The sequence below is a fragment of the Corvus hawaiiensis genome, chromosome 3 (assembly GCF_020740725.1).
Source record: "Corvus hawaiiensis isolate bCorHaw1 chromosome 3, bCorHaw1.pri.cur, whole genome shotgun sequence".
NCBI lineage: Eukaryota > Metazoa > Chordata > Aves > Passeriformes > Corvidae > Corvus > Corvus hawaiiensis.
Window position 1 is genome coordinate 73,640,254 of NC_063215.1, and position 25,272 is coordinate 73,665,525.

At 39.0% G+C, this 25,272-nt stretch overlaps 1 protein-coding gene across 3 annotated transcripts in view; it reads left to right on the forward strand.

Moving 5' to 3' along the window:
- PCNX2 (pecanex 2) overlaps positions 1 to 25,272 on the forward strand; it is a 150,659-nt gene that overhangs the window by 20,480 nt on the left and 104,907 nt on the right. For all 3 annotated transcript variants that reach the window (XM_048299884.1, XM_048299887.1, XM_048299885.1), the window contains 7 exons: positions 1,616 to 1,763; positions 1,932 to 2,077; positions 3,273 to 3,366; positions 14,420 to 14,555; positions 17,689 to 17,831; positions 18,960 to 19,113; positions 19,212 to 19,244. In XM_048299884.1, coding sequence (XP_048155841.1) covers positions 1,616 to 1,763; positions 1,932 to 2,077; positions 3,273 to 3,366; positions 14,420 to 14,555; positions 17,689 to 17,831; positions 18,960 to 19,113; positions 19,212 to 19,244 — 854 coding nt within the window. The remainder of the gene's footprint in view (positions 1 to 1,615; positions 1,764 to 1,931; positions 2,078 to 3,272; positions 3,367 to 14,419; positions 14,556 to 17,688; positions 17,832 to 18,959; positions 19,114 to 19,211; positions 19,245 to 25,272) is intronic.

Below are 25,272 nucleotides of genomic sequence, written 5' to 3' on the forward strand. Positions count from 1 at the left end.
TATGGGACCAATTAGGTTATTTAAACCATAGTTTCTGATCTCTATCAATTATTCTTACAGCCTGAACAGCCCAAGCCTTTAGGAAGGTCATTTTGATTAGGTATCTGTGGCTCCATCACCACCCACAGGTATGGTTACATCATTAAGGGGATGCTTCAGTTATGACACAGTTTCTGCTTAAACTGGAGTTTAAAGATTTAACTAAGAAAGGAAAAAAATGTTGTCTGTTCTCCTGCTTTTTTTTTCCCCAAAAGGAAATAAAATAGATCTGAACGACCTACTGAATTTTGCTTCCACGCACAACAGATACAAAGTATTTCCCTACACCAAACTTGTGCTCATTTCATTGTATTTATAGCACAGGCTTTAGGGTGTGAGAGGGCTTTGTCCTGTGAATTAGAATTGATGTGGAGATGTTTTAGCTCATGAAGGTAGGTTTGTTTGTAGAAGTAATGTGTTGGTAGATCAGCTGATACAGTTGGAGGAAAACAAGACAGATGATCTGAAAGGTCTGCATATGCAAAAGCTTGTTTATGTTTTCCAGTTTTATTAGTTGACCTTATAAAAGATAAAACATCTCTTTAGACACCTTCATTTTGTTTTATCCTTAGACCAACTCAGATATGACACCACTGTTTCTTGACTGGTGATTCTTTCAGGTTAGGATGGTAATTGTATTGGTGAGAAATATGGCTTAAGATATGGAATTTTCAGTGGGGCAAAATTTCTGTGGTTTTTTTCCTTGATCTAAGGTGTTTAAACAGCAGGTATTACAAGAAGTCTTTTTTTTGTTTAAAGCATTTAATTACACCACTGCAAAGGGTGCTGATGAAATCACTGTCTTAGTTGCACTGTAAAACTCTAACAGAAAATTTTTTTTGTTTATAAACAAAGCACAGTTGAAAAATGTTTTACTATTCACCATGAATATGTTGTACACACACACACATATATATATAAATAAATGACATGCATGTATAGAGAGGTAATATAAATATAATTGGTACTCAAAGTAGTAGAAACTGGACAAATACTTCATGTGTATTTTTAAATCTATAGTTGTGTATTTTACAAGCATAGGATAATCTGCTGTGAAATTGTTTTGCCAGTTTGCCCTTTGTCCTGCACCAGGTGTGTGGCCAGTGAGGAAGAGGGATTAGGCAGCTATCTGCTTTCCTGTACAAGAGCTCTATTTCCTTTGAAGGTGCTGCTTTCCCATTTGTGAAAGGGGAATGGGCCAGTGCTTCTGCTTTTCCACTGCCAGCATACACAGCTTGGCAACAAATTACAGTCCCCAGGGAAGTAGCCTCTTACCATTCTAGATTAGGAACAGATTGCTTCCCTGTGAAACAATAGGAGAAGCAAAGCAGAAATTCTCTCGTTTGTCCTCTGCTTCACAGTGTGTTCTTGAAACAGCCCATTCACAAGAATTAGTATACCTCCTCATCCAGATTTGTGGTTGTATTGTTTTAAGTAATGGTAGTGTACATAAAACTAGCAAATACTGCAGTGTTTTAGGTTTTCATTTTTAGATGCTCTTGTTCAGTAGTTAATGAATGAAACTCTTCAAAGTCATCTGTGGAGAGTGGCTCCACTTCACTGCCCTGTTTTCCAGATAGCCAGATGACGGAGAGAAAAGAAGAAATGGTGGGAACAGAAAAGCACTGTGAGCAACTTCCTAAACAGGAAAGATCAGATGTACAAAGCCAAGATCGTGCTAGTACTAGTCCGGTGCTACCAGAGTCTGCCAAATTTGCAGCACTGTAAGGCCAGTTTACTTTACAATTTTGTACTTCAAAGATATGATGTAAGCTGTTTTGTTTCACTGAGTAGAAATGACATAAACTTTTAATTAACCTCTCTTTCTTTTTGTTTTATTGAGAACAAGAAAAAAGTTCCTCATAGTAGTTTTGAAACATTTTTGTGTCAAGTTACCAGGGCAGCAGGCAAAGACAGATAATCTACCGGGTAACTTCTCAGCAAGACAGTTCTGTCTTGCAAGTAATAAGTGGACCTGAGGTGTCTGTGCAAGATGAGCTCTCCGTGGATGCAATGCACGTGTTCATAGATGAAAATGGTGAGTTTATCTAGCTGGGATAATCGCAATACATGAGGAAATTGCTAAACACTTCAGATGTCCTGGAAGGATATCTCTCTTTGTTACTGGTTGCGTGTTTTTCTGTGTATGTGAAAGAAAAGGGCTTAGTGATTTAAAGTCAGATGTGCAATAAATAGAGTTTTCCAAATCCACCAGTGACCATCACAGACCTGAGCCTTACACAGTGCCTAAAGATTATCTTCCAAACATCATTCTCAAAACATGCTGGCTAGGCCAGAAGACAACTTCTGTCCCATCAGAAGAACCCCTGGTATTTTCTGCATGACTAAAAGTTTTGCACTGACCTGGCTGGGCAAAACATGACTCTGTTTTACAGTTTTGTTCTTCAGCTGGCTCAGACTGACCTCTTGTTACCATGATGGTTGCTCTCATTTGGAGTTGTGATCTGCTACCCCTTTTAAGGAAATTAATGAGTGACCTAGTCTTGCCCCATGCATATACTTTGCATGCCACTGTTCTGAAGCTATTCTTAGAGTCTGAAGCTGTAGGATGGGTTTGAGCCCTGTGTAGTGCCCTGTGGGGTACTGGCTCATACCTCTGAAAGGCAGCTGTCCCAAAAGCCCTATTTCCTTTAAAGCTGCCTTCAAAACCAGCATGGAATGAGTGCTCATGGTACTGGGTCTGTGATGCTGGAGATTCTCTGGTTTTCTGGTTCCTCCTGGCCCTGCTAGCAGCCTGCAGCTGCTGCTGTGCTGTGGGCAGAAGGGCAGCAGCTGCCAGTGGGGCAGGTGACGTGGCCTCTGGGTCAGCCAGCAGCCACCCTGGGCTTTGTGCTGCCTCTGTAAACAGGGAGGAGCTGTGGTACACTTCTAGCAGAACTTTTTATTGCTTTGTATCCCCTGACCTCACCTTTGTGAATGGAAAGAGGAAAATCTGATTTCATTTTACAGTGAACTTATATTAATCAATGCTCTTTGCATTTAATTTACATGCCTATTAAATTTTCACTGTAACTTCTGTGTTTTGATTTGTCTCAACTTTTCAGTTCTTCAAATGTTAATTTGCTTTCTGAAATCCAAAATGAGCCTAATGCACAGACTGAGAAATATTTATTTATCAACATGCCTGACCTAAATTGTGTATTTTATAAATTTTTTGTGTAAACAAATGATTACATCACTGAACTGATGTTTTTTTCCTCTATTTTCTAAAGGGGAAATTAGATCCTGCTATTTAAAAGCTGGCTGTCAGAAGGAAGGAAGTTTTAGACATCAGCTATCAAATTGTGATTGTATGTCAAATGCTCAGTAAGTAAGCCCTTATTTTTAGAAACGTTAAAAGTTTGCATTGCTAGAAACTGTGAAACTGTAGCTGTGAAAGATGCATGTGAAGGGGAGTACTGGTGCGTAAATGTGCTAACCTTTTCTAGAGAAGTCAAAGCATGAAATTTTTTTTTGCTTTCTACTGAAACAGTGACAGCTTTATAAGAACATTGGAAAGAAAAAGTGAAAATGAAAATCAGAACTATCCACTTGGCTTTAACTACTTTCTGGGAATAGCCAAAGTCAAGTGTAGGTATTACAAATCAAATTGTAAATAAAACAAAGTGGGACTGCTCTCTCAACCTTGTCTTGTTTTCTTCCCATACCTGTTGCATTCTTTGAAAATTTTTAGTGCTGTGTCAGTATCAGTCACTGACCTGTGGATTCTAGCAGCAGAGCCTTTCACCTTGCATTAAATCTCTAATGATAAGTTGCTGCTCTGATGAGTCATCCAAACAATTTTCTTTTTTCAAAAGTTCTTTTTGGAGTGATCCATACAAATCCCATATTTATTACTGTGGTTTCCACACTCTTTCATGTGATGTGCGGTTTGCATATCTGTAAAAATAATTTTATCTATTCATAAGTATTTTTATGAAATAATTTTGTTTTTCATACTGTTTTACAGCATTTGGAGAAGTTGAGTAATGGAGTGAGAATGATCTTTTTTGAATATTGTTCTGCAAGTGTTTGGCTTTCAGTGGAGACTTTTGAAAAACTTGGGACCATGTTAAAAACAGTGTTAGCATTTTAGATAGAATGCTAATATCAATGACATGAGAATAATGCTTTTATCTGTCAGTGGGAAAAGAGTCAAAAAAAAAGAAAAAAATTGAGTAGTAGAAATGTTCTGTCTGTCTTTAGCAAAATAAACCCCCATCCTGGTAGAGTTCAGTTTTGACCTAAAAAAATCAAACATTTTAGTTTGGTTCTATTTATTTCTTGATAATAATATTATTAATAATAATATTATTATTTATAATAATATTATAAATATTATAATAAATAATAATAATAATTCTTCTCTTTATAACTCTCTTTGTTTCACCTTGGACAGAACACTCTTCTGCTCCCCCTTCCTATAACTATGAACTTGAATCTGTCCTCAATTCAGAAATAGTTTTCTGTCCCCTGACTTTTAGCAATTAATTTGTTTTTAATCAAAGGAAGGACAATCTTCCTTCTCATGTAAGAAGTCATGCTGAATCTGCCTTTGCTAGATGCTTATGTGACATCTGTCTTCCTATGCTATGTGCTGTTTTTTAGTTATGGTTTGCAGACCATAAGAGATGAGGTTTATTTTTAAGGGGTCTGCTCAACCCTGTCAACAAAAGCATCTTCAGCTATCCTTTGCAGGTGTTTATGTGCATGTAGTTTCTTAAGACCAGCACCTTTGCTGTAAATCTCGGAGTATAATGACAGTTCAGACCAGGGAACAGAACAAATCAGCAAAGAGGAGTGGGTTCCCAGGCCTGTTTCTTTGTGGGAGTCAGTGGGAAGCCAGAACACGAGGTTTTGCAAAAAGAGAGCATGAAGGATGAAGGAAACTGACAGAAGTTAATATGAAAAATAAGAAAGGGGGACAAGGAAGCATGAAGTATGCTTAAGCTGGTTTTTGCGGGGGCAGTTTGTAATGTCTAGGCCAGAGAGATTAGTGAGAGCTGTTTGTTCAATGGGCAGTTTCTACCATCTGTGAGTAGGTTGAAGGGTAGCATGGGAAGAAAGGGTTTTTTGTTTTTTCTTCAGATGTTTATCTTCAAGTAGTCTTGTATTTAGACAATACAGAGCACTTACAGCATATAGAAAATAGAGGAGCAAACCTGCTTTAAGGACAGTTCAGGAATGAAGCATCTTTCCCTCCCCCCCCCCCCCACTTTCCCCTGTCCCCACCTGCAGGCTTGCTCATCAGTTGTGTCAGGTTACTTCCTTTTTTGCTAAAGATAAACCAAATGATCAGTGAAGGAAAGGTTATTACTGATGAAAAAGGCAAATAGGATAAAATAAAGCACAAGGTGTAATCAGCAAGTGCTTCACTTAGTCTCTTTTGTGTGTCTGTCTTTAAAGGGTCCTTTACAAAAATTACTCTCTTGAGGGTGGGCCCTCTCTGGTGGAGATCTTCATCATAAGAGTAGCCCATACCAACGGGAGATGCTGCTGTTATGGACGGATATTAAAAAAGAGACACAGAAAGCACCTCTGCGATGAACTTGACTTATCTACCAGCCCATAAAAAAGTTAACTTAGGAGAAGACAATGATTTTGACAGTACAGCTTCATGAGCAATTGAAATGGTGCAGAAACAACCAATAACTTTAGACCTGGTGTCTAAATTCATTAATGAGCCATCCAAATTAGATTTTACGAGTCAAGAGATGCAGGAGAAAATTAATGCCTAGCCAAAAGAGGTGGCATCCTCCTTTCATAGGGTAGGTTTTTGGTCTCATGGAGCACAGATTCCAGAATTTAGGATAAGCATAGAGAACATTGCAAAGGTTTGCAGTAGATGTGTATGAGCTCTTAAAGCACTTTTCACCAATCATGCTTGCTTTATACTGTTAAGATTAAGCTGCTCCTAAGGGGAAAACGTCAAACCTGAGTTGAGCAAGTGGAGTAACCATGTGGATTTGAATGGAACGTGCCCTGATGTGCTTCTTTATGAGGAGAATTGACTCAGGATAGAGGATGGCAAGAGGCCTCTTGCTTTGTAGGTGTTGTTGGGAGAGGCAGCAGACACGTCGCTGGTGTCTAGGAGCTGGTGATGCTTCTGGGTAACGTTCCAGTTGTGAAAGGGGAAGGAATTTTGACTGGAGAGGGTATGAACTCTGGCTGGTTTGTCAAGAGTAAGGTAATTGCCTTATAAATTGGCCATAGGTAACTACCTCTTAACACTGTTATGTAAAACTGAAGAAGGTGTCTAAATATTACTCAAAGAAAAGTTATTAAAGAAAGCCTTGAGGCAGACAACTAGTGTTTAATGATCTTCAAATTATAACTTGCCATTTCTGTGTATTGAGTCCTACTATTGTCTTCTCAGTTTGCAGGCTTAAGCATTTCACATCAGATTCTTAGGAACTGAAATTAAAGTAGTAGTAGTTCCTATGGCCCATAAACATTTTATCTTCTTGGCATAGCGTCTGAAATTAATTTCTCACAAATAATTCAAAATCTTAACAATGTCACTCTGTCACAGAAGAGAGGGTGTGTTATGGTTTTATTTTTGTTCTTTGTTTTTGTGTGCTTCCTGCTTTTTCTTTGCTTAGGAAGGGCTAGATGAACAACAATGGATTACAATGTGCCAGGGAAAGCAGATGTCTGAATCTGAAGGGGTCTGTGATTTCTTCCTTTGGAGACTCCTTGACTTTGCAAGCAATACTGTTAAAGGGAATTAGACTTTGCCTTGTCAAATATCAGTGGTCCACCACCTCTTTTTGATTCTGCAGTGTTGTGAGATGATCTTTGGAATATTCTCCAGTTTATGAATGTTAATATATATTCTATCAGTTTCTATTTTTTGTCTTTGTTTGGTTTTGGTTTTTAGTTTTATTGTTGGCTCTTTCAACTATAGTAGTTGTCCTAATATTACCTGTACCTGCTGTCCTTGTCCTGGGAAATTTTCAGAGCTTCTTAAATGTAGTATAAACACTTTCTTATTAATAATTTCCAAAATTATCCATTAATTCTATTAAAGGTTACTGAGAATTAGAATTTCTTCAGATTGTCTCTGTACTTGTCTGTTGCCAAATTGGCTCTCACTTGCCTAGCAGTCCAGCTTTAAAAATATTTGATGACCTAGCCAAGTTAAATCTTGAGGAGGTTTTTGTTGTAATGATCACCAAAACTAGATAATTCCTTTTCCATCTTAATCCCCACTTTGGTGGGTGATTCTTGTCACCGAGTTTGGTAAATTATTTAAACATTGGCAGGTAGCTAATCAAGTTCCCAATTATTGTCAGTGTAATTACCCTGACTCTACTTTTGTCTGTTGGCTTGCCAGCAACACCTCTTGCCAGCAGTCCCAGTGGATTGGGTTCCCTGCTGAGCTAATTGCATCTAAATTTGATGCTCCCATTACTCTGCCAAGTTCACCTCTAGCTGTAAATTGCTTTGTGACAGGCTTTGACAAGACAAAAGTATAAAGTCTATTCCCAGCTCATGGATGATGTTAAAAGTTAGTACAAAAAGACCATTTGAACCTGTTCCGAAGTGAGTCACCATGACATGTGATGGAGCCTGTCTTTCCTTGAGGTGGCAGAACACCTGCTTGCCCTGAGTCTTGGTGACTTGGGAAGACAAACACCATCACTCTGAACATCCTCCTTTCCTCCTTCTTCACCTAGGTTTATATGCCGAGTGCCATATTGTAGGGAATGTCCCCCTGGTCAGTTGGGGTCAGCTGTCCTGGCTTTGTCTCTTCCCAGCTGCTTGTGCACCCCCAACATCCTCACTGATGGGGTGCTGTGAGAAGCAGAAAATGCCCTTGGTTGTGTGTTAAGGGCTGCCCAGAAATAGCTAAAACATCCCTGTGTTATCAACACCATTTCCAACACAAATGCAAAACATAGCTCAATACCAGGTACTATGAAGAAAATTAACTCTACCTGAACTAAAACCAGTACAGAGAGAAGAATTGCCCAGCTCTTATCAAAAAGCACCTTTATTTTAGGTGCAGATTCTCCTTGCTGTGTGACACTTGGGCTTTCATTTGGAATCAATTATATATAAAATCCAACTTGCTCTATACCTTTAAAAAAATAATTATTCCAGTTTGAGCCTTATCCTGCTTTCTTGGTCATGTATCTTTTAATTTACCTGTAAAGTTATTAAAATAATATCACTTTATGTAGGATAAAATTATATCCATGTATGTTTCATTACTATATGTGATTCAACCATACCAGTGCAATCATGCATTCATATTGCACTTTGCATGTTCTGTCTGAGCAGTTGATCCTCTGAACTCCTCACTATTTTTAGATGAGGCTCTGACACTGAAAACAGGCTTCTAAAAAGCTATGTTATAGCTAAAATCTAAAATGTTTTGCAGTACAGATAAAGACCTCAATTAAAGAAAAATTGCTTAGATTTTTTGTTTGAGAATAATTTTTTTTGGGAATCATCAGGGCCAAAAGTTTAAAAAAGTATTTGCAGCAAACTAGTGGCTAACAAGTACTAAAAAAATAATTTAAGGTACCTGTCAGTACGGCTGCAGAGTGCTGGTGGTTTTGGCCCTTGGCAAAAGAGAGAATGTCAGATCAATGAGCTAACTTATTTGATTTACATTCTCATCCCAGAATAAGCTGCTCGAGTGTTATACAATAAGAAAGTCTATCTGAATGCCTTAGTGGTACTATATGTCTCTATCATAAATCCACTAATACTTTAGTACGTTCACTGGTGGAAAAATTCCCTGAAACCTTGAGGTTATTCCTCATAGGAAAGAGTAAACTTAAGAGTAGATATTTTTTTTTAGTGTTTCAAAAGGCTGTTTTAGAATGACAAAAAGTGTGTCACTAAAACATCTTTGTATTTCTCAGCAAGGTGACCCAAATCACACAATCCCCCCACTGTCTTGTAATAAGCTGCTGGATCTTAAAGATTTCTTAATGCTGCTTGTCAGGTTGTGCAGCTCTGCAGCTGAGCATGTTTTGAAATGGATGTGAAAAATATTATAGAGTCCTCTTTGGCATTCAGTGATTTCAGATGAGCTGCTCCCCCGGGCATAGTGCTGCTTGAACACAGAAATGAGCGGTGTGTCTGCTCTGAGAATGGTAATGAAGCCATGGATTTTTCTGAAAAGTACTCTTTACAAACTCAGTAGCATTTTCCTGATGGTTTCCAAGGGGCAGGAGGAAACCCCTGTGTTAAGCTTGGCCAGTTAAAATCCTTTCCTTTATTTGTGTAGGAGTTTCTAGCCCTTCTTTCACTGAACACTGGGCAGGACACGAGTGTTTTCAACAGAATGAGACTCAGAGGTGAGCGGGAACCATGCTGCCGCATGATGGCAGCAAAATCCTGCTCAGGAGTAGGAGTTTATGGAGGCCTTCAGGTGTTGGGACTGGCTTCTGTTCCATCCCCTGCCCTTCCGTAAGAAGAGCTAAAAGGAATGTTTTTAAGTATTTTGGAGATAACGCAACTGTGGATGCTAATAATGCATTAATTCCAATAAGGCTGCATCTTCTCAAAATGCATACTCTAGTTTATTAGGTAACACATACTGTTTATTTTTAAAGTTTTTAGCACATTTATCTTTGCTTTGAAATGTAATAGGCTTTCAAATTAGCAGTTTACATGCTTACTAGCAAAATAAAAGTATCTGAATACTGGGAAGTAAGAGTGTACTGAATGAATCCCATTCTTAACATTTGAGTAAGAAAGCATTCGTCACTTCCTACCTTCATATTGACCACAGTGCCTTTGGGAACGTGCTTTACAAGGCCTTTCTGTCCATCTGAAGTAGCTGACTTAATATGTACCACTGCTTGTTTTGTAGTCTATTGCAACACTTCAGCAGTGATCTGTTATCTTTCCTGCCTATTATGTCAGTGTATCACTACATCCAGCTTTCACATTCTGTAAAGTTAGATATTCTGCCTTATTGTTGTTAGCTGTGTTATTTTTACTAGTTAAAACAAATGCTAAAAATTGTCCCCAAATCCTATAGTAAAATGTGTATAAATTCATATTTGTACAACTAGCAAAATATGAACAAGATTTAAGAGAGATTTCATCTTTACCTTGAGCTGCTATCAGATGTAAACACTGAAGAAAGTTAAGATGCACATTCTGAATTAATTTTACTCTTTATGAAGCTGCTAATGGTCTTACCAAAAAAGTGAAGAGTCCTTCCTCTTTGAGTTTTTTTCTTTGTTTCCTGTGATTGAATTTGTCACATAATCACCCACTCCTAATGCAGCTATCACTGGCATTATTCAATCTTCTTACGTGCTCTGAGTTGCTTTTTAGTGTAAATCTTGTTGTTTGGTTATTTGGGAACTGTAAATCATCATTTTCTTGAAAGAAGCAATATCCACAGCTAGTGGCTTTAGTGTCAGTCTGGAACTGTGCAATACTCTGGTCAGATTGGTGCTGGCAGCTTTCTAGTGGAGACCTAATGAGCGTCATCCATTTGGATAGCTACATTTCAGCCGCAAACTGACTATTTTGAAAGACCACAAAGGTATGGGTGTTTCGAGTTCCTGCTGTGTTGTCAGCATTGGCTGGGTCTTGTGCAACCACATTGCTCAGGTCTCAGTTCAGCAAGTGCTTTTGGATGCACCTCAGACCAGTACCCCAGAAGCAATTGCTTGTTGGACATGCAGGAGGAGACATTTCCAGCTCTGAGCTGCCCTCTGGCTCCTCACAGCCGTAGTTGCTTACCATCACCTAAATATCTTTCAGCTCTATTATTTGTTATTGCTATTGATATTTATTACATACTGTAAGCTCTATAGTGACCCAGACAGCTGTCTTAGGCAGTCTAGTGAAATCTTTCTGGTTTTAAACATGTGAGGACCAAGAGGAAGGCGCTTCATTATTGCAACTGTTGTGATGGCTACAAGATTCCCTGATGCAGGTTAAAATGAAATGTAGCCAAAACCTGCAAATCAGCTTTATTAACAGGGAATTCTTTGTGGTGTGCCTGTATAATGAGCTTGCTTTGAGAGGGGTTCAGATCCAAGGCTAGCTAGTCCTAACAAAGGGGATGACTTAGGCTGGGTTATATTTGAATGGCTTGGGCCAAGTTGTCAGTGGTGTGAAGCAACAGGCTAAACAGAGAGGGAGAAAGACGATTTTTCCGGCACTATGTGGTTATACTAAAACATTCTATGTGATGTATTATTGCTCTGCTACCTTATGCTTACCGAGTGTTCTTACAAAACGGGATTATGAGCCAGAAAAAAATTCCTGGTTTTATACCCAGTTGTCAGTAGAGGGTGCTATGTAGCTTTTGAATTTGATCTGCGTGGGTTGTATGTTTATCAAAGACATTTTTAGTTAATAATTTATTATTCGAAATTTAGTTCAATTATACCTTTGCTTACATTAGCAGTGCAGTTTACTGTGATAGATCTTGATAATATTAATTTGATTCTGCAAATGAACAGATTTTCTATTTAGCAAGATTCCATGTTATATTGCGATCAGCTCTGTTATAATGATTTTATGATTAGAGAGTGTTTGCTCCTATTTATATATGGTAATAAATTTATAGAATCTAGTTTATAGGCTTACAAAAACACAAACACCATCATCGCATTTCTTACTGGTGTTTGCTGTCAGTGTGATAGCAATGTCATCAGATGAGATGTACGGTTTCTAAGTAGCTGTGCAAGCAATTCGTCATTGGGGGTAGCAAGTGAATGTCAGAAGGAGGTTGTGTGGAAAATAGGGATAAGGAAGACAAAAACAACAAACAGGAGCTGAAGGAAATGGAAGATGAGGAGACAATAAGAAGATACCGAGAGATGAGGCTGATGACTGCCAGATGACCAACTCTGATTTTGGAACTGTTGCTTTGCTAGCTCTGCCTTCCCATCCTCTCTGCTCTAATTGCCTTTTCAGGCTTATAAAGTTTCCAACTCTTTCCCACAGTCAGTGTCCTGGCTGCTTGTGGTCTCCTCTACCACTTGCTGATAGGCGGAGCTGTGAATTTTGTCTGTAAACACAGAACAGACTATGGGCGCTCTTGGCTTTTTGGTTAACTTCAAGTCTGGTGGGAGATGATTTGATTTCCTAAGTTGATTCTTGGAAGAAGTCTTATTAGTAAAAGATTTTTGATTTCTGAGAACGGATAGACTCCCCTGGTACTCCGCTCCATCCATCTGTCCTTCTGCCATTTCCATTTTTGGTGAATGTGGGATAAAAGATGTGGTCTGATCTCAAAATACTTTTGCCTTTTGTAGAAAGACAACTAAAGATGCAGAAATGTAGTGAAGATTGACTCTTCATTTAGGAAGGCATGAGCAACCACTGTTCTATTCCCCTGCTGTTTTGTTGAGTCACCTTTTGGGCAGGAATTCCCAGGCTAATGTTCCTGCATAGCCTGGGCTACATTTGCCTTTTTCCTGCTGTGAACAAGGAGACTCAGAGTTGCACCCACAATGACAAGGAATGGGACAGCTCATCCTGAGGAAACAAACAAAAAATCCCTTGCCTTCCTTCTGACTGGACAAGGTTGTTCTGTAGTCCATATCTGTGGGAATCTTACTCCTGGGAGACATTCCTCAAGGCTTCCTCCACTTTCTTCCTGCTTAAATCTTCTGGTTGTGATCCAGGATCTTGGATGAGTGCCCATCCCTTCTGTACTGTTTTTTTAATAACTGCTGACAAAGGAGATGATTCTTACAGAGAGCTGTCTTGTGGCTGGGACGTCAAGTGGGTTGTGTTGGGCCGTGTTCTCATTTGCTAGTACCGTCCAAAGGAAACATGACAGCTGTCCTGACTCTCTGGAGCAAATCATGCTGCTGTCTGTAGCACGAGGAGTGTGGAGTGCAGAGGAAGCCATTAGGGTCAGGAGCACGGGGTGCTCTCATTTCTGCTCAGCTGAGAGTTCTGCTGGAGTGGCAGATGGTGAATACCAGGTCTGGAATTCAAGCCTGATAGCAATCAAGGCTTTGAAAACATAAACTACCTGGCTCAGAAACCAGAGACAGGATGGCTCATCTGGTGACATCCTGAGGCTGATCGTGGTCCTGTTGGTCCAGGCAGAGGTAGCAAATCCTGGAGGGGAGGAGAGAGTGTGTGCATTTCAACCTGTTGGTGTGACACTTCAGCCCTTCTTTTAAGTAATCCAGACATTGAACTGTGTTCCAGAACAGTGCTAACCACTGCAGCTGAAGTTAACAGCCAGTTACGTGCAGGACAGCCACAATTTTAATGCTTTAACAAGGGTTACATGGCAGCCTTTGGGAATTGGCAACCAAAGGCGAGGCAAGTTGAGTTAACTAAAATTAATAAGGTGCCTCTGGGGCAAGTGTAGGGTATGCAAGAGGAGGATTTTAATCTTTGCACTGCCATAGGTTTCCTGGCTGACTGTAGGCAGATTGCTCTAGTTTCTTCCTGCTTGTCTTTATGCAAAATAAGAGCAACAGATATTGACTACCTTGCATGAGCATGAGCACTTAGGTGCTTTCACCTCATGTAGATACAAAAGTAGTAAGAGCCCAAGGCAGGTATCCAGAGGCAGTGGGCCAGTGAATTTGGAGCAGAGCACCTGGTATATGAATCTCATTTGGAAAAGAATTAGAAAGAAGTATTCAAAATAAATCTCTTCCCCAAGTAACAATTACTTCATTTCAATAAAGTTCTCTCTGAAACCCAGTCAGTCATGTCATGGTAACACCATTGCTGCAACCCAACAGGCTCTGCTGCTCTAAGTGGGGATTTTTGCAAGTGTTTAGATGCTGTAGCTTCAACACAAAGCAGTAAATGCGAGGAAAAGCAGTAAATAGTATCTTGCTCAGGGCCTTCCCAGGGTGAGTTTACACTCAGTACGGAGGGTATCTGAGCTAGCCTTATGTGAATTAGTTCATGTATTGTTGTTTTGCTAGGGCAGAAGGAAGTTCTTGTGGGCTGAATTCTCAGCAGGGTGAATCAGAACTCACCGAATTTACTGCAGGTGAAACCAGACCAGCTTGGTACCTAAGTGAGCTTGTTGGAAGCTATTTCAGGATCTCTGCAGTATCTACTTTGCAGTTTTGCTCTGTAGATGTGCCTCTCTACACTTGAATTGTCAGTGGACAGAAAAAGGCACTTCTGAAGTGTGATTCCTTGAGGGTGTTCATCTCAGGATGAGAAAAGCTGTGATACAGAAGTATTTGTTTCTCTGTGGTGGATGTAGTAAATCAAGTGTATCTGAATTTGGGTGTTAACTGCTTTGTGAGTCTGTGCTATACTTCAGATATGAAGGTGGAAGGTTCCCAAGTCCTGTGAGCCAAACAGTAGTGTAATTACAGGCTTTCTCCTGTAATGTTTCACACATATTAGGAAAATATTTCTGCTTAAAACAATCTCTTTCCTTTCTGTCCTCTGTGCACAGTGAAATACAGTTCAGCTCCTCTAGTACTACCACTTCAGAGAGCCAAGAACCATCTTCTGGGGATCAAGCAGCGAGTGCGCTTCAGCAGCAGCTCCTACTGATGGTGGCCAGAAGGACCCTTTCAGAAAACCCACGGGTACATTGTAATATCTGAGTTTCTAGCATCTTGATGGACTGCTCAATAAACAAAAGCTGCAGGCTTGTTCCTGAGACAATTTTGTTGATTTTGCTATACTGCTTTTCCTGGTATTGCTCATGTGGGAGAAGATGTGTTTTATGTTGATGGATGCAACTCAGCTGTTTTCTACTGACACTGAGTAGTGTCCTAGGGGAGTATTTAAAGACTCCATCACTGAAAAAGTTCATCTTCTGTCTTCAATCGTATTTCATTTGGAAGAGGACACAGCTGTTAGGATTTTAGAGACACCACCAGATTTTAATAGCATGAAGTGTTTATTCCAGATTCATTGCTGTCATAAAACCTCATGTCTGGTTTCACTTTTCTGAATTGGGCAACCAGACCTGTGAATGTTTGCTGTGGAATGTTGAAGCCACCTCCTCATTGCAGCTAGTAAAAGAAAAAGGCCCTCAGTCTTCAGTTTGTGTGGTGTTATGTGGACATGAATTTTACAGTGTTTGGGGTCTGCGACTTAGGGCTATAATCAGTTTTTACAATTCCTTTTGTAATACCTTTGGCTTTCTGTCTGCTGTGGCAAATTCTAGTTTGATATTTGTGAATAACATTAAAATGACAGTTAATTGCCTTTCGTCTTAGATTTCCCTCAGGAACATAAAGCTAAAAGCAACTTGTATAAAGGAACTATTTTAAATTAAAAATCAGTAAATTGTCCCAAATACTGTCTTTTATATTTGGACAGTGTCTTCCATCCAAAGGCTTGGATGTTTTCCAGATATTTATAGTCTTGTAAACTGCCTGCAAATTAGAGAACAATTGTCATTTCTTCTTTCTCTTTTGGGAAGACTGCTCTCCTCAAGGTCACATAGCAAGTTTGTAGCCAGGCTAGGCAGTATTTTCAGAACTTCCCGATTTCTGAATTTTTTTTCTTAAACATGAAATTCTGAGCCTACATAAGTCAGGAAAAGTGTTACCATTGATTTTGATGAAGCTAGGGCTTCAGGCTGTCTCTAACACCATATAAACTTATGAAGTGAATTTTTATAAGCCCTCTTTTGATAGGAGAAACAGCTAGACTTGAGTGACTTGCTCAGGGCTAGTCAGAAAGTTTCCCAAATCCAGCTTGGAATCCATTCCCCAATCAAAAATCTGACTCCCACCCAAGCACTACAGGCTTCACGCAGAAGATTTCATCCAAAGGTTACAGTTCCTCAGGAGCCAAAATGTTCACTTATACACTCAGCTAAGATGTGTTGGGCTGTTCTGGGGACTCAACGATCAAGTCCTTGGGTGTTTTAAGTGAACTCTCTGCCACTGTTTTGATTTTTTTGTCTAGTTATAGTGGGCAATCTACATTAGATGTGTGAAGTTAATGGCTGCAGTGGACTGAGTTTCGCTTTACTTTCTGTTGGGTAATAGGACCCAAGAGAAACAAAACTCTGCCAGTATTAGCAACTGTAATATTTTAAAACATGTTTTTTTCTTCAAAAATGCCCCAACCACATGTTTAAGTTGCTTTTTAAAGTAGTAATAAAAGTATTAAAATTTGGACTACATAAACTGCTTTCAGGTTTCAAAGTCAGTGTAGTGAAAGGAATGCAGTTGGTCTCATGGTTTTTAAATCACTCGGAACTGTTAATAAAGGAAAGAATGCCAAATAGCCCAGCATCCCCTTGCATGTCTCAATGCTCAGAAACATGAGGGATTGTCCTGCACTGCTAGCAGTTGAGCTCCCTGACCTGGCATGGCTGAACACTTTTAGTCAATTGGAGGCATGAGATAAAATGCCTAAACTTGAATTTCTTTCTCCAGAGTTTATGTTAGCCTGTTTCACCTCACGTTTGCCAGCAGACTGAGGATATCAGCGAGTTGTTTCCCAGCTGATGCACAGGAATACATTGTCATGTGTAAACTGTGTGTAAAATTCCTTTTCCTGGAAAGCGAAGATTAGAAATTATTCCAATATTCTGAGAGAAAATTTAACAGTTCCTTTGTGCAGGTGGACAGGTTGTTTAAAAAACTGTGGTTTGCTAACAGTTCTAATTTGATGATCAATTACTTCACACAGAAATCCCCTTCCCTGACTAGGAAAGTTTATCTAACATAAATAGCTCTAATGTAGACATTGCTTAGAGTTCCATAATAAGTATATTTGTTAATTATTTATCTTTAAGAGGGGGTGGGGAAAAGGCTGCCTAGGAGGAGGTTGAAAACCACTGGACTTCGCAGTGATTTCAAAATCTCAAATTCATCTTCTTGAAAGAAAAATAAGTAATTTCCCCCCCTCTGTAACATCAGTAATGGTATACCTTGGAAAGAAATCACTGCTTTGCAGAGGTGTTTTTCTTCTGTTGTTTAGCTTTGCAGGCTTGGCTAATGGTCTGTAGATAGTTGCAGGAGAGTTGTAGAGAAGTTAGAAAAGGCCTTAGAATCTGGCAAAAGCAAAATATTTCTTAAGGAAATATCCAAAATTCAAAAGGATGGATTTATGATTATGATAGTAAGATTAGAGACTCTTTAATTAGTGCTGTTTATGCTATTTGTGCTTCTTTGCAATTTTTTTCCTCCTCTTGCTGTTCTTGAGGCACATCTGATGTGGTATTCAAAGCATCTCAGGAAAGATAAATAAAGCTGTGTTCTGGAAGAAAAGTTGATAAGTCACACCTCTAGGCCTTAAGGCCTACTTTTAAATTTTTTTTTTAATTTAAAAACAAGGTTTTGTCCTGTCATGTTTTTGTGTTGTGCTGTAATTAGCCTGATACATGGGAAAATCTTCAAAAAGAAACTTTAGACAAATACTGGATCTGGACTAAAAAATAATTACTTTTTAAATGAATATTTAGTATTAATTTCTAAGCATATCATCACTGTTGAGCTCCACAATTAATATAGTTTCTGTCCATCTGCAATAATTAAGCTGGTGTGATATTTTTGTTTCTGTTTAAAATTAAGAAAATAAATTTGCTAACATGCTGCCACTACTCCTTTAAGCAAAAAAAAAAAAACCAAAAAAAACCAAAAAAACCCCAAAGACCTGATACTTCCTGTAAATTTGGCCTTTTCAGCACCTGTTTTGCTGGCAGCTGTATGTGAGTGTGCGAGAGTTTTGTGTATTTGTGGTTTGTTTTTATAGCAGCCCAGCCAGGACCCTGAGGATTCTTCATGTTCCTCAGCGCAACGGAAGCTGAACAGGCAGTTTTACAGATTTGTTATATTCCCTGGCAAGTGGATTAAAGTCTGGTATGATCGTCTTACCTTGTTGGCATTGTTGGACAGGTAAGCTTTTTTTTTTTAAAGCTGCTCTATGTAGTGTTACAGTGGGTGGCTCCACATGTCCCTAAAGCAATGCTGACCACTAGAGAAAGAAAAAGTGAGAACTGTATAAGTGTCTTACATTCGGGTTGAGTAGATAGATGTGTTTTTGCTTTAAGTTGAAGTTCAGGCTTAGTTTCAGTGGTTCTTGCTACCCTTTGTCTTCAAGTAGAGACTTTGATTCATGTGAGTACCAGGCTTGTAGACTAGTCTGTAATTTGATTCACAGATGTTATAGACCCAATGATTTCTGATGAGAAAATCAGAAGTGGAAGGGTCCCAGGTATTCCAATCTCTAAGAAAAGAAAATAATTTCTAGAATGGTATCCAGGTGGAGATTTTTCAGCTGCTGCCTCTGTTCCAGTTCAAGTTTATTGTCTCTACTTCTGGTGATGGTGCTGGGCCATATATGTTAACATGGTCTCCACAGCAGAAATTTCAGATGGCAGTTTAACCTGCTGCAGAGATCAGGCTACATGTCAGGGAGCTTTAAGTCCAGAGCAGATATTTACTTATCAGTGGTGTTTCAATTGCATGGAAATCTTTTCTGCTGATAAGCTCTTTTGTTACAGCCTGAACACTAACGTTTTTTTTTATCTCAGCTTCCACATTCTAACAGAACAGATAAAACAAATAAAACATCAGATGACAAATTTGGTCTTCAATCCAATTCGTTGCTGTCAGATGTTTATATTTTTCATTAATGGAATGCCTTATTTCCTTATTTAAAAGTGCTTGGGTATTTGATTTTATTTGTAGTTGTTCATGTGTTGGGTTTTTTTTATTTTGTTTGTTTGTGCTTTAATAAGCATGCACTTTTCTACCTTCAAATCATCTCCATTGTGGAATTCTAACTGGGAGGTGAGATGGGAAGAGATATTAGATTTCAGTGCATATGACTTTTTTTCCTATATATTTTAGCTATCATTTTGGATATGGTTTTTGGCATGGGGATGAAATACCGTTGAACACGGAAATGCAGTAAATTCTGATAGGTGCAGCACTGACAGTTCATACCAACTACAAATGCACCTGCCTTGTTCTAATGACTCTATAAATATTTGTACTTCTCCAACACTTTTATTCACATAGGACAGAAGATATAAAGGAGAATGTATTTGCTGTCCTTCTAGTAGTTCTTGTTTCACTTCTTGGATTCCTGACTCTGAACCAAGGCTTCTGTAAAGACATTTGGGTTCTATTGTTCTGTCTCGTAATGGCCAGCTGCCAGTATTCTCTCCTCAAGGTAGGACTCAAGATCATAGCCCATTGCTGAACTATCTTCTAACTTCTATGAAGACAAAATCTTTCAAGCAAGCATCTTTTTTTCTATTTTGTTTTTAGAGTGTTCAGCCTGATCCTGCTTCACCAATACATGTAAGTCTCAGTCAGTAAAACAAGTCTTTCTCCTTTATTATCACTTGTGTACTGTGAAACAGCTGGCTGTTCAGTGCAACACAGATATTAGCCATTTGCTGTTCTAGCTGATTTATGAAAAAGAAAAAGACATCTCTGATTTCAAGACTTTGTACTAGGTTTAATTATTTTTAAGCTATTTGAGTTTATCACTGCTATTAGAAAAGTGCTGTTTCTTTAAGTTAATATGTGCAGTAAAAAATTCATCTGAACTATCTTGCTAATGTTCAATACTGTGACATCACACAAACCTTTTCATTACTTTCCTTTAGAAACAGAGAGAAAATAGCAGAAGTTCCAGATTAGCAGCTTGGTCATTGCTCAGGGATTTTTTTTCCTGTTTTTGATTTTTTGGTTTTTGGGGGGTTTTTTGAGATTGGGGACTGATCTTATCATTTTTTAAATCTGCTACTGAAGATTTATTTATTAAAAATATTAGCTCATCAAATGACACAGGTGTTTTCCCTTCGTTACAATATGGCCATTGTTTCTGTGCTTGTGTCCTGAAGAAATGGCCAAATCTTTGGGCGAATGATGTGAGGATCCTTGCTGATTGCTTTTTTCTATTGGATACATCTAAGAAATTGAACTCTGATGGTGCCAACCACCTTGCAAAGAATCAGTTCTTTACACAAGTCTGTCCTTGTTATAGGACTGTTCTAGGGGCACATCCTACGACTGCAACCTTACCCATTCCACCTGTCACGGTGTCTCAGCATTTTTGACTTGCGCATCTTGGAAGACATTTCAGTGGCCATAATGCCTCTTCCTTTCTTTTACACTGCATGCTAGTTGCTTATATTTCTTATTTAGTTCTTTGAATATTTTTGAGGATAACCTCTCTTCCCTCAGGTTTCAAAAATGACATGTTAAAAACTTCAGGTCTGCTGGATCAGTTCCCTTTGGCAGGGAGCAATTATTTTTGTCAGCTTAGAGGCTAGAAATACAGGCTGAAATTGAAATTGCTGTTATTTATATATGTATGCTACACACTTCACTAGATGGATTTCAGAAGATTCTCAGTTTCTTTTCCATGTGCCAATTATTACGGGGTGAAGTTATGGTGGTTTTAGTTACAATGCATTCACAGGAAATACCTGTCTGCATAAAAAGTAGAGAAAGGTAATAAACAGCAACTTACACATTGTAGGGTAATATTCTCAAAACATTAAAGGAATATTCCAACCTCAGTGAAAAGTTGGGGGGGGGTCTTGTGACTAATATAATTAGTCAGCTCAACTGGCATCTGTCTAGATAAAATAATGTGAACTGTCATCAAATAGTTTGCACTTAATCAGACATTAGTAATGTTAATGTTTGTTTAAAGTGGGTGGCAAGCAGTTGAATCAAAACTTCATTTTAAACCTGTCCTGCCCATATATTTTTATAGTATTAAACACAAGGTAGTGTTTAAACAGAACATTTTTTTTTGTGCAGGATCCAGGTCTGAATTTCAGGTTCTCACAGTACTATTACAAGTGTTATTCACTGTACTGTATTGTGTAAGTCATGCAGCAATGGAACAAAGTAACAATATGTGTATTCCCATCTTCCTTTTCCCTCCTAAAACTTTATTAGGGATACTCTCTTGCAAACTTTTTGGTGCACTATACAAACTCCAATAGAAATGAATTAGAAAGTTTCTTCACTAAGGGTTTTAAAGGTGGAGGTGTTACCATGCTAAAATAGAAGATTAGCAATTTCTACATTGTATCTTTTTAACACAATAGGTATTTGTAAAGGCTTGCTTGAGCTACTAAGCACCTCAGAAATAGGACAAGAGAAGGTGAGAAGAGATTCTCCATGTACTGTTTCATAATTCATGTGATTGAATTAAAATTAAAGAGAATAATGTCTCTTGATGTTAATGTAAGGATGCAGAACAGCAGAGGGATTAAAGAATGATCTGTATCGTGCCCATGAATGAAAATGCACATGAGATTTTTTTGAGTGTGAAACAAACCATCATGAGCCTCAGACCTGCACAGTGTATTAAGTTCTGTTCGTGGATCCATGAGTAGCCGCTAATGCCTTATGTTATCCATGGCTGCCAAGGAGGTTCTGAACGTCTTCCCTATCTCCTGTGCGGAGTTTGTTACTGTTTGATGCGAATTTGTGACTTTGTCATCTCTAGCCTGTAGCATTTTGAAAGACTGCTTTAAAATGGCATCCAGTGAGTTCAGAAAACACAATGCCTAGAGCTGCTGTAAGCTTTTGTTCCAAACTCCTCCTGAGTACTGATGTACAGATTGACTTGCTGTGCTTGAGGAAGAGCTGGCATTTATTGTTGCTGCAGGTTTAGTACTGGTGCCTGCTGTAAGATGAGAGTCCAATTTTCCTGTCAGCTGGACCTTTAGCCTTCCCAGTTCTGGTCCATTGAGAGCTGGTGGCCTTTAGCTGCTGTTTACACAGGGGTACGTAGTTCTGGGATGGTGAAATTTGGGAACAGCCTCCTCACTGGAGTGGTGGAGAGAAGAAAATGAAGTCCATTCCAAAGTGTGTTATATTTTGCTGTTAGTGACCTGATACAAGCAAGCTGCTGGTGACTGCAAGGTATTAAAATCCAGAGATCCAAGAGATCCTTGTCATGTACATTTCAAGGTTTTAGAAAAACCTTAGGAAAGGTTTTACATTTAGTAAATGGCTATATAGAAGGATCAGGAGAGCTTGTCTCTAAGTACCTCATGAGACACCTGTATAGCTCAGGATCTTGCTTGGGCTTACAAAGGCATTTGAGCTTGAAGGATTGCAGTTGTGCTCTTAACAAGATTTAGAGAATCTCTTGCAGATTCATTGTCTCAGTCCCATTACGTGCCAAAGCAGATAGCTAACTCAGTTGTGTGGCTACCATAGGCAGTTTCATAAATCCCATAAGGCACTTTAAAAGTATTTTTAATTTGTCCCTGTAAGCTTTTCTGTAGAACTGAGCACATGCACATTTCTTTATATAAAAAAGCCTTCTGTCTTTTTCCTCTTACATGTGTGCGCTGACAAAAATACCCCATTAGATATTTCTAAAATTTTCCCATCAAAATGCTTTGCAGCCAAAACTACTGTTTTAGTAAATGGAAGCATTTGTGAAATTATTCTTTGTTTTAAGTCTTAATATTTTTATAGAAATATGAGATGCATCACTGCTCTCTTGGTAAGATGTGAATATGTTTCTGAAACATATTAACAAGAAACATGGACATTAATAAACCTGACTTTTTTAACAGACTTTGGGAAAGGAAGAGCTTTCACTGAAATTTTTATCAGTGAAGGAAAAAATATTTGAACAAATGAGATGTAAAATATAAAAGAAATTCTGCTTCATTATTTAAATTCTTCTAAATGAGGATGCAGAGTGGAGTGATTTCACTAAGATTAGATCGGTTTTGCATGTCAAAATTTGGTGAGCTTGCCTAGTAAAACAAAATGAGTCCTTAATATCTAAAATATCTCGTTAAACAAGTTGTGCTGCTACATGCCCATTTTGGTGAAGGGCTGCCTAGCTTAGTCTGTCAGTGGCAGGTACAGGAGGGCTTTGCTCCTAGTTTTCTGTTTGTTTGTTTCTAAAACCTTAAAAAATGAAATGCAATGTCTGTCACCTGTTTGTGACTTTTGGGAAGTGATCCTCTCTTTCCCAGAAGGTGTCCACTGTTGGCCTCAAACCAGTCCTGTCCCAAATAATGCCCCTCACATGAAGCATGTAAATTGACAGTGAAATACCACACTAATACTTGCAGCAGTTCCTCTTTCTTGTGTTGTGTTGCATGTTCCCCAGATGTGGGGACTGGAGTATTTGCTGTACTCTGGGACGCTCATTCAGCTTGAGCACATCCCAAGCAGTGCAAGAGCTGTGCAGACACTGTCCTTCTGAGTGCATTGCTGCTGCATTGCTTTGCTTCTGTTGATATGACTCTAGAAAGATTTCCTTTTCAGTATTCTGTTTCATTACCCACCACCTGAAAAACAGGGAAGGTAGTATTTATTCACATTTTGCAGCTTTCAGAAAACCGCTGGAATCTGCTTCCTCAATCATAAGTGGCATTATTATTATTACCATGTAGTTAGCATGGTAAGAGTGACTGAATTAGTCTATTTTATTATAACTGAGATGGAAATGCCCTACGATGATCATCCAGTGCCACTGCCTGACCACTTCAGGGCAGACCAAAAGTCAAAGCAAGTCGTTAAGAGCATTGTCCAAATGCGTCTTCTAAACACTGACAGGCTTGGGGCATCAACCACCTCTCTAGGAAGCCAATTCCTGTATTTCACCTCCTTTTCAAAATAAATGCCCTCACCTGATGCAGCTTGGAGCCATTCCCACACATCCTATCAGTGGATGGGACAGGAGATCTGTCTCCTGCACCACCTTCTCCACTTCCCCTCCTCAGGAACCTGTAGGGAGCAATGAAGTTGCCCCTCAGCTTTGTCCTCTCCAAACTAGACAAACCTGAAGTCCTTAACTGCTCTTTATAGGACGTTCCTTCCAACCATTTCACTGGCTTTGTTGCCCTCATCTGGATGCCTTCAGGGACCTTCACATCCTTTTTAAACTGTGAGGCCCAAAACTGCACACAGCACTCAAGGTGGGGCTGCACAAATGCTGAGTACAGCAGGATAATCACCTCTTGCCCAGCTGGTGTTGCTGTGTTTGATGCACCCCAGATGCAGTTTTCCCTCTTGGCTGTTGGCACTCGCAGCAGACTCACATTGAACCTGCTGGTCCTTTTCTGCAGGGCTGCTTACCAGCCACTCGTCTCTCAATTTATACTTGTGCCCAGCATTACTCCATCCTAGGAGCAGGATCCAGCATTACATCTTGTTAATCACTGCCCAATGTTTCAGTCTAGTTCCCTCTGCAAAGCTGCCTGACCCTCAGCAGAGTCAACAGCACCTCCCAGTTTGGTGTCTTTGGCAAACTTGCTAATGGTGCATTCAGTTCCTACGTGCAGATCATTGATAAATCCATTGAGCAGAACTGGCTCTAGAACTGAGCCCTGAGGAACTTTACTGCTGATGGGTCATTAGCCAGATGAGGCCTCTTTCACTGCAGCCCTTTGAGCTCTGCCCACCCTTCAGCCAGTTCTTCACCCAGCACACCATAAACTACTTTAGAAGTAAGAGTTAAATATGCACTGTAAACCTAATTGAGTATGTCAGTGTTCTATGTGGAACTGCAAGGTGTGTGGAATTAAACCTCTGGGCTTGTTGTCATCAACTCTGTCTTACCCAGCTGCCTTCAAATAATCAGCATGCAAAGATAAAACTGGCTTCTATAATTCAAGAGGTAAGACAAGAATGTAACATCACAATAAAACAGGCTTTGGTCTGGAGTGCACATCCGGATATAAAACATTAAGCAGTTGTTTAGGTGCTTATTTATTGGTTTCTTTTGTAATGTACAGCTCATATTTTAAATAAATAAACTGAAGTTTAAAAAAGGCCAGAAAGTAGTAGTGTAAATTATTTTTCTTTCTTAAAGTCATATTTTTATCTTTATAATTCTCCACAGATTATTTTGTGGCATGTGTCCTATTAAAAAAAAAAAAAAAGCAGTAGTAAAATTGAAATTGATTAAACAGCAAGGATTTGTGTCCCTGGCTTGATTCATATTTCATGGATGTGAGGCACAATATAAGCCCACCAGTTCCCTGTAATCTACCACCTTGTTAACTGATTGATCCCAAAAGAGAGTACAGATCAGTTAATAGCAATCTAACATATGAGCTTGGCTGGCAGCCAAACAAATGCAGCTGCAGTTTCAAGTCAGTAGGTAGACTCAAAAAAGACATGATCTTTTATTATGCTCACTTAAATTACATTTTTCAAATAAGAACAGTTGCACAGCAGCTTTATGCAAGGCAAACTTGGATTCTTGTCACTTTGCTCCTGGCTTTTCACACTCAAGGAATCTTTTGACTCATTAGTGTTTAAAATGTCTTAGTTACCCTTAAGCTTGCTACCAGGAGAACTATTAAGATTCTTCTTAAGTGTCTGT